Here is a 10,389-nt window from a genome sequence, read left to right on the forward strand (position 1 = left end):
CTAGAGTGAAGCAAAACATTCTTTTCAGAACTGACCCACAGTGCAATATGCCGTAATTATATTCTTCAATCTCAGAGGTCAAAAGGCAACAATATTGATTAACACCATGCAAGAGAAGAGAAAAGTGTCGAACTACCGATTACCTCTACACAAAAATTGTGCACAAAGTAACGTGACATCCTGCCAATTGCACGTGAGCAACTCGCAATTGATGACGTTTGCATGCGCAATCATACATTATATACGCAGCGCACATAATTTGTTAACAGTGGAGGATCAACTCGACTATTGTCTCTATTTAGATGGTTTTTGTGAAGAGATCGTCTCCGCAGTGAGCAGCTCTAAAATGTTGAATGCGAACGACTAGCTAGAATGAGATGTCATTGTTCAATTACCACACCCCTAAAAACGTCACGACTAACATTTACTAGAAAATTACTACAATATACTTTATCACGTGAAGTCGTGTTACTTTGTACACATGCAGTTTTTGTGTAGAGGTATCGGTATAGTTCGACACTCTTCTCTTCTTTTAATTATACTCTTATAAATTATACGTTTAACTGAACCAAAACATGGCGAAAGGCATTAGCACAGCACAGCTTGCAACACTCGTTATAATTAGTTGACTTTGTTCTATGCTTATACAAAAATAAATACTAGAATTTCACCCTATCATAAATGATTAACCAATTATTCTTTAGACACCTACAGGTATATAGCTATTATCGGCTAAAATTATTCCAAGCATCATTTATCAGGGCCTAGTTATGTGCCAAATTGGACAACATTGGTATAAGGAACAACTGGATTAAGGCATTCCTCGTGCAGTGACTGCCAACAACGCGTTCTCCTAGACAAACAAAGCTCTACAGACTACATGGTCAACTGTCACAGCAGATGTTCCACAAGGGTCTATCCTAGGGCCTTTATACTGTTTCTATAGTCTATGTTATCGACACCAATGCCAAAAAACTCAGACCAGGCTATTCGCCGATGACTGTACACTCTATTGAAAGTGCATGTAGATCTATCATGCAAACAGGACTGCATTTCCCTACAGAAGGACCTCACCGTCAAAAATCTTCTTGTGGTCACTAACATAATTATACATGGTAATTATCCTTTAATATCAAGGTTCTATGCATATCAAACAAACGTTCACCCCCCAGCTACACTTCTACATAATGAATAATTCTCTAGTGGAATTTGTAGACAATTTTAAGTACCTTGTCCTATAGGAGTACATATAGACAGCCAACTAAACCTTTTTGCGCCGATCAATGTACATACAGATGCAGGAGATCAGCCAAGAAAAGAGCGTTCACATTGCAGCTCTGTTTTATCTGGAGTATATATGCCACACCGTTATCATTGAGTCCCCATTCAGCCACTGGGAAAGCTGAAAGTTCAGAGGAAAGCAACCCACTGGATTTGTTCCAAGTAGGACAAACATCATTACTGTAGGACAAAATCATACGACCAAGCCCGACTACATACAAGATTCTAAACTCTCTCGACTGCAATAAATATTTCAGACTATGTACTACAAACACAATTAAGGCATCACCACCTCGAACTCACGCTATGCTGAACAGTTGAGAATTGACAGTCAGTACAGGTAGATCTATTCATATTTTATTAATGCCCCGCACTTATGGAACAGTCTACCAGAAGGCATTGTAAGCTCAAGTTATTCAAAACTAAGCTACATGACTTTTTTAGAAAATGTAGTACGTGTTTGTTTGTGCTCTTAGACCCGGACTCTTATAGGTTTATTTAAACCTTCTGTAACAGTGATAACCCGATAAAATTAGTATCATAACATAAATTGCATTCACTTTCAACAAAAACACTGTTACTGTTAAAAAGCGTTTCTATTTAGGTGCTGTAGAGCTGGTAAGCTCCAACCAGCTAAAAGTTAGCATTTCCATCCTTGTCCACCACATAAAGCATAAATGAAGCCATAATAATTGACCGCATAACTTCCGGGGTCAAACTCGACTTTAATATCTATAGACTACATGACATGCAAGAGATGGCTAGAATCACTGCTTCTGAGTTGGAGCAGTTCATAGTCGCTACAGTTGAGTTGACTGGACGTGCACTAGGAGCAGGTACTTATGGCAGTGTAGAAGAGGTAGAGATACCTGGAGCAACGGTAGCTGCCAAGAAATTACACCAACAGCTTGTCAACCTGGGCTCTCCACAGCAGGTAGCAAGATGTACACTGTTATTTGGCATAGCCAGCATAGACTAATTAGATCTACTAAGTCTATAGTTGTACAATTTACTGGATGATTTTTGCCCACATTGTACAGATTGAGAAATGGGTGACTGATTTTGTGGAGGAGTGTAGGCTGATGAGCCAGCTCCGTCACCCTCACATAGTACAGTTCCTGGGGGTGTGCTATCTCCCTGGAGCCCAACTCCCCGTTTTACTGATGGAGAAGCTACAAACCAGCCTCGAAAATCTTCTGGAAACCAGCCCCAGAATTCCTATTGACCTCAAAGTGCACCTTCTGACGGGGACTGGCCGAGGGGTGGTCTATCTGCACAGCCGCACTCCACCCATTTCCCATTGCAATCTGACAGCCAGAAACATTCTAGTCGATAATGGTCTCAATGCCAAGGTAGCAGATTTGGGTGTTTCTAGGATTGTGAACATTCAACCTAGCCGGCTAGCTGCCTGCGCCTCAATGCCAGGCACTGGTGTGTACATGCCACCAGAGGCAGCTCAAGAGGAAGGCGTCACACGATACAACACTGCCATAGACATTTTTTCTTTTGGTGTAGTATCTCTGTTCACACTGACACAAACCTTCCCCAAAGATCTCAAACCTGCTGCATATTATGATCCAGTTACTCAAAGGGTCTTAGGACAAACGAAAATTGAACGTCATAAAGATTACATGGTTCCAATGAAAACAGCTCTTGGTGAGACCCACCCCCTAGTCCAGTTGACCCTCGATTGTCTTGAGTTCCTTCCTGAAGATCGACCACCTGCTGTGATGGTGTTGAGACGATTAGAGGAGGTTGGAACAACACTTTCTCAGAACTGCACCCAGACCAAGCTGGAACTGATTCAACAGGTTGCTGGGAAGGAAGAAGAGGTACAGCGAGTTGCCGCAGATGCTGAAAGAGTAAAACAAGGCGCAAATAAAGTACTGCACTTGGAGGAAATGAAACAAAAGCATGTTGAAATCAATCAACTTCAGAAAGAATTTTCAAGTCAAGTAAATCAGTTACAAGGAAGTATCGATCGTCTTCAAGCTGAGAAACGAGCCCAGATAAATGCACTTCAAGCAACTGTTGATGAGAAACAAGATCAAGTTTGTGGACTGGAAGAACTGACCACTCTCCAACAAGAGCAGTTGGAAGTTCAACGCAGAGAAATTGATCGTCTCTTCAGTTCAGTGAGGTCTCTACAGATACAGCAGGGCTCAGGGCAGGTGAGTGGGTGTTTGTCCTTCTGTAAGTCAGTTAATTGAGTGTGCTTTTGGTAATATTTGCCAAAAAGTAGGCAGTTGATGATGACAGTGTGGTTTGGCAATTGGTCTACATATTATACCGTATAGCGGCAATTAAATTTTTGTGAAGTGCGTTTTTCAAGGGTAGAGTAGTTAACGCGAAAATTAAAGCTGGGATAAAACTCCCACGCATCGGTATTTCATATATATGCAAAGCTATTGGTGGGTCCAGTCCAACAGCAATAGTGCCTGTGCATGCTCCTACGTGGAGTTTTATTTTCTCCACGAATATATTAAATAACTTTTTGCAATTGCTTGCACCAAACTCGAATTTTTTTATAACTCTTCCCTTTGCAGTTTATTTTTGCAAGGGGAAGAGAGTTATTAAAAAAATGCGAGTTTGGCTTCCTGCACCATTCTACCATACATGGCAGGATCTAAATTTAGCCTTAGAGCCACTGCGGGGCATTGATTGGAATGTCAGTTTTGGTAAAATTAAAACCCTTGCGTAAAGTGCACTGAACAATTGTTTTGGAGGTATGAGATGAATTTTAACATGTTGAGTGCCCATCCCATAATATTATTATTGATGAACGTGTGTATATAAATATTTTTTATGTCGATTCATTAACGGTCGAGAAATGTGTCGTTGAAAATGTTGTATAAATAGCACTAGTGAAGAGAGACGTGAACACAAAGTAAGTTACATTTTGTGTATTTCCTCCAACAGATGTCCTCCTCAATGCATTCCAAGCATCGTCCAGATCATTAGTGTACTTGCATTCTGTGTGGTGCAAAAACTATACTTCATTACGGGTAAAAATAGTGCTTAATGAGTTGAACGGACCAGCTGTATATGCTTAGCCTACTTTAGAGAAGCTCGACTAACCTACCCAGCTTATTTAGTACCTATATACATGGAAGAAAACTGGTTATCGTATGAAGTGTGTCTATCCTGAATACCCAACATTACCGAGCGACAGGTTAATCTCACTGTTCTTTTCCACAGTTAGTGAACTTTTAAACGTTAGCAGCAGTGTGAAACAGCCATTACTGTGGCTTAGACCAGGTGAACTTGCAGAGATTGTAAGAACATCGAAACGAACGAGCCGGAAATTGAATTAGATTAAAGACAGTGAGACCAGTGACAGTGACAAAGAGAACATAGAGACAGGAGTCATGACTGCCCTGGAGTATAGTAATAAATTATTATGACGAACTGATAGATATGCATGCAAACGTTACTGAATGTTTAGCCATAGATAATGGTTTTACTATGCTTTTTGTATTGTTTACACGATGTAGTACCATCTACAAAAGTCTACTGACAAATTGTTTTGGAGGGAAATACACTTGCAAAACCCTGCATGCACTTAGCTTAATAACAGATCTACATAGTTTAAAATTGTGTCCCTGGCATAACAGACTAGCTACTCCATGTAAAAGCCCAAAAGTATGTGCACAGCAATGGCAATTTTGGCTACACTACTCAACAAAACTCGCTTCAACTTAAGAGTGTTCCCTTCATTTCAACCATGTACTTACAAAAACAACATATGTACTTACCTTTTGAGCTTTAAACAGCTACTGAAAGTAGTCTGGATCTATGCTAAACAGCTTTTGCTACAGGCAGCTACTCACTACATGCATGTCACCAGCTATTGCTTCCGGACACGCCCACTTGCTGGAAAATAAAACCTTCGCAATTATTTCATTTACTGTTCAACTGGGTCTGGTTTCCTGGCATCGTATTATCATCCATGAACATTTCCTCTAGGGCTCTCTAGCTAAATAGTGAAAATTTGCACCCCGCAAAAATGTTCACGGTAAACCTCAATTGACCAAATGCACCTCAGCGTACTGAATTACATAATTATAATGTACACTTAGGAAACCACAAAGAAAACCACAAAAGCAATCAAGAGTATTGATTCGAGCACTGGAAACGAATTACTACCACACAAATCGACCACACCACAACCAACTGTTCCTACTGCCATCACCTTCAACTGGACAAGATGCAAGGACATACCACGGAAGATGGATGTGATGGGTCAGCCTGTGGCTATCAATGGGAAGCTGTACATGAGGGGCAGGAGTAATTTTGCTGAGACTGTACATGAATTAGGAGATCTCAAATCTTTATTGGCCAGCAACAGTATGGTTCAAGTTCTGGCAGCTGAAGAAACATCATCGGATGATGAAATATGGTATGTACAATGACCTCTCCATTAAAAACAATCATGCATTCTACTTTATATTCTATAGGTGTTCATGGTCTATGCATGTTAACCAGCTTTGTAGGTCATACTTGTTTTACACTTTACATGATTATAACTTAAAGCAAATACACCGTATCAGTTATAATATACATGTATATAATTATATATATATATCGCCAAGAGAGGTTTGGCAAATGCGGTTCTGTGTTTACTACAGCAGTTCAACCATAGATAGAAAAGTAAAAGGGATCAGAAACAAAAATGTTTGCGTGAAACACTCCGCGTTATAGGGTGTGGCTAAAACTATGAATATACTCAGCATGCTCATTACCTGTCTTGACTGCCGTACAATGTGCTGTACACACAAATAGTGAAATTGATCACTATTCAATCTTGATTATGCTAAAAAGTAAAGAGAACCTAGCTCTAAAAGGTTGACTAAGCCACTCAGGCACTATCACTAAACAAATAAATGCTATACAAGAAGGAACGCCCTTACTATGAAGTCGTGGAGGGTAGGCCCGTGGTGTGTCTAAAAGTATACTAGAAGGACTATACTGTAAACGTTTATGAACTGCTAGTACAGAGCATGAAGCCATTCTATATAGCACTTAGATACATAATAACCAAGTCAAGCAATATCCTTTACTGTTTTGGCTTCACAGCAGGGAAATAGAAAAGAGTAGTTCAAGCTAAAGTCAACAAAAATTGAAAACTTACTTCTCTAGAGTACCTCCCAGCCCCTGAGTGATCGCTAGTGGATAAGAAAGCTAGGAACAGTCACAGAACGGTCAACCACAAAATTATTTGCGATCGCTAAATGATAACGTGGAGTATTTCAACCATTTAGTGGCCCTTTACTTTTCTATCTATGGTTCAACACTCTTACTCTTATCTGCTCTTGGCATCACTGGTGTATATATAGACTGTATAATGTAATATACCTGGTTTGTTTTGCAGGTGTTGCTTATATACTTGTGCCAATTCTGTAAACCATGCCTGTACGTATAATGTATAATTGTGTTATGTTGGTGAGTGTTGTCATGGTAACTACGAATCCTGCAGCTCTAGTGTGACGGACGCCCACGCCCACAGACCTAGTAGGGCACTCTTTGATGCCGCCAAAAGGGGGAACATTGCTGAGGTATATTGTTAATTATAGAGAGTCAGTGTCAACAGATCTGCTATCATATCCTGTAATTTCTATGTTTTCAGGTGGGTTGAGGGAATATGCTGAGAGTGTAAAGCATAAGTTATAATTAAATTACTGCTGTATCTGCTGTATGTACGTCCAACAGTAATTTAATTACAACTTGTGCATGAGCAACTTTATACACTCTGAAGCATCCCTCAATCTACTTGAAAACCTCTGTATCAATAAGTTTCGTATGAGCATGAGCACTTCAGATTTAGAAGTAGACAGCACAGCACCTAGAAAAATCGTCTATAAACGAGACAAAGTAACGTTTTCCAGCGATTAATTCGTCTATGGGTCCACATACATCGCTGTGTACTAGCTGGAGCTTTCGACTTGAATGGTGACTCTCCCACTGATTTAAATGATAAATGATGCATTTTACCTTCCACACAGCCTTCACAGAAAGACAATCTGGGTTCACTCGGTAGTTTCAATCTGGTGACCATTTGCTTGCGGGAGAGATCAGCCATGTACTTTCTATTTGCATGCCCAAGATGTTGGTGCCATAAATCAGCACCTTGTTCACAGGCTGCACTTGCTTGTTCCGTCAATAGGCTCACAGTTAAGATGGTACAAGCCTCCATTCAACGAACCCATACCAAGGAGACCACCATTCCTGTTCCTAATCCAACATCTTGAGGAGCCAAACTTCATGATGTTTCCTTTCTGTACTGCAGACTGGACTGAAAATAGATTGCCTGCCAGTTGGGGCACGTAGAGTACCTTGTACATCCTTGCCTATTTTCAATTTGAATAATTGCATGTTCAAATAAACAGTTCCAGTTCCAACGGCATCGACTATTTTCCATCATCAAGCCCAACTTTTTCTGTAGCAAATGGTTTCAAGACAACAAAGTAGATTACATGGCAATTTGTGCTTTGTGCCACAATTAAAGCTGCTTGTGCCACGTAATTACTTTACAGTTTATAATTCAGAGCTGTATATACCTAGTAGGCTTGTCTAACCTCCCCTCTCCTCCCCTCCAGGTTGAGAAGCTCCACAGTAAGGGAGCCAAACTGACGGCGACTGATATTAATGGTTGGACTCCCCTACATCATGCCGCCCGACTACAAAAGAAAGAAGTGGTCCAGTACATTGTGAATAATGGTGCGTAGTAGGTCAGGTGTCTGTCTGATGATGCTTTGGCTGTTCCTGTATTGTAACAGTCGATCCCTATCAAAAATTAATGCTACTGCTCATGCATGCATGCTTTGTGTTTGTACTCAATCCTGTTGTAACAATCCTTTTGCGTCCAAATATGTATATACATTTTCACTCTATCATGTACTCTGTACAATCACATGACATCATATGCTGGGTACTATGCACACACACACACTGCCTACAGTGAGCAAAACCACTCTAGACATTGCAGAAGACGAAAGGCGAGTTTTGTAGACTACATTACATCATCTGTTATTTATTTGATTGGCTGAAATCAGTAGCAGTATAGATTATATGGAAGTATAATTTTACTGGAAGTGGACGGTATAATTCTACAGGAAGTTCTCAATTTAGTGAAATTAACAACTGTTTGCACTGCATGAGTGTCGATGTCATGAATGTACATTGTACGAGTGTAATTACTTCCAAACTGCCTTTAAATGTTTCTAGAGTCCAAACTGCCCTTCATAAAGCGGCCTGGTTTGGGTATGTGGACATCTGCAAGATTCTAGTGGAGGCAGGGGCCTCTCTCGACCAACAGGATTATAAAGTAATTTGTCAAGTGTATATAGCTTCTTGTATATACAGGGTGTCATACAGGATTTTGAAGTAGAGGGGGGAAATGAGAAAAGTAACCAGAAAATGTTGCTACAACTGTTATTTCAATACCCAGCTATGGACACTCAGTCATAATTGAAAGGGGGGGGGGTTGGAGCTGGGGGGATATCCCCCCTTTCCCCTGTATGACACCCTGATATAGCTTCTTTTTTTGTATAATTACTATTTTGCTAACCCGTATATATACTATTTGTACCAGCTGCATGGCTTATTGCAATTGCCCATTTTGTATGTATACTTAACTGAACTTTAATTTGGACTCCATTTCTCGCTCTTTCTACATGCAGGGTAACACTCCCTACGACAAGGCCGTGCAGAGTGGAGACACAGAGTTGAGGATGTACCTAAAACCCCTATCTATGCTCAAACGTTAGTATTTCATGTACACGTCAATCAATGTAGGGTGTATACATCTAGAACCTTGATCTATATACCATCTTGGAATGTTTATAATCAGGACTTCAGTATATACACGTATATAATTATACCAAAAAGCTTGCATGTATGTAGCTCTCTTTCCTGGTTTGCTAAATAAATTACTAACAGCTATAAAATAACCCAAAAGGCTGTGGATTGCTCCTTTACCACTGCCTATAATTATTGCGACTTATTACCGTATAGCGCGAAATTTTCAAGGCACTTATATTTCATTGATTGGCCTCTTTTCGTTGCATTTTCGTTGCACAATGTTCGCGGAATGACTTACCAGAAGCCACGCCTTTAAATCTTTGCACGTTATAGCAGGTAGATTCTAACAATTTTCGTGGACTTAATTTTCGTGTAGGATTGCTACCCACGAAATCTGCGAAAATTTCGCGTTATATGGTATAACAATAATTACTATACTAATGCACACACCAGATCAAGGTGAGCTTCCACCCCCTTCAGTGAGTGGATTCACAATAGCAACACTGAGAAGTCAACTGCTAGTGGTCGGAGGTCGGGACAAGTCTACTAAGGAGAACACGAATACTATCCTAACATTCGATGAGAGCTCTCGACAATGGGTCCAGTCGTTTCCCCCCATGCCAAAAGCAATAACTTTGCCAAAAGTTGTTGGCTATCGGAACCATCTGATCGTTATCGGTGGATATGACTCAAACAGCACTAGGATAGCTGATGTGAGCATTCTAAACACAGGTAACAAATGGATCACAGTCAAACCACTTCCCAGCACTGATGACTACAGCACTTGCCTAATTGGAGACACACTGTATCTTGTAGGTCAATCCACTAAAGAAGTGTTTCGAGCTCATGTACCCTCCCTCATGTCACGAGCCAGTTCTGGTGTGTGGGAGTCTGTCGCAAGTGTTCCTTTCTATTGGTCGTCTCTCATCGCCATCGGCAACACCGTCCTAACTGTGGGAGGTAAGGATAGTAAAGAGCTACGAGGTATGGCTATCTCAAGCATCCACCTGTACAATCCCATCAAAGACCAGTGGACACAATGTGGTAACCTTCCCGAGAAAATGAAGTGTCGCTATTGCATTGAACTATCTGGTAAACTGTGTGTACTTGGTGGTAGTTCTTTGTACACATCAATTTATATCACATCCATTACACACTAGTACGTAGTTTGTATAACTTTATTGTAATTATTTATTATTATCACAAAATAATGTACATTTGATCTGAATGTTATATGTCAGTTGTACTGCATGACCATGCATATATAGATACAGGAAAAGGAGGGATTGGTATATATATGTACCCTCG

The 10,389-nt window shown here is 40.4% G+C and overlaps 1 protein-coding gene across 2 annotated transcripts; it reads left to right on the plus strand.

Moving 5' to 3' along the window:
• Positions 1 to 1,915: 1,915 nt before the first annotated feature.
• Positions 1,916 to 10,309, plus strand: LOC135348773 (uncharacterized). 2 transcript variants are annotated; one of them, XM_064547099.1, is made up of 9 exons: positions 1,916 to 2,215; positions 2,322 to 3,452; positions 5,361 to 5,680; positions 6,758 to 6,836; positions 7,878 to 7,998; positions 8,240 to 8,276; positions 8,506 to 8,605; positions 8,961 to 9,042; positions 9,562 to 10,309. In XM_064547099.1, the coding sequence occupies exons 1-9, from the start codon at positions 2,030 to 2,032 to the stop codon at positions 10,239 to 10,241; spliced, it is 2,736 nt and encodes a 911-aa protein (XP_064403169.1). In that variant the 5' UTR covers positions 1,916 to 2,029; the 3' UTR covers positions 10,242 to 10,309. The 2 variants fall into 2 exon arrangements, with proteins under 2 accessions (XP_064403169.1, XP_064403168.1); XM_064547098.1 differs by having other exon boundaries at positions 1,923 to 2,215; positions 9,535 to 10,309.
• Positions 10,310 to 10,389: the final 80 nt, after the last annotated feature.

The sequence above is a fragment of the Halichondria panicea genome, chromosome 15 (genome assembly GCF_963675165.1).
Source record: "Halichondria panicea chromosome 15, odHalPani1.1, whole genome shotgun sequence".
In the NCBI taxonomy this organism is placed as follows: domain Eukaryota; kingdom Metazoa; phylum Porifera; class Demospongiae; order Suberitida; family Halichondriidae; genus Halichondria; species Halichondria panicea.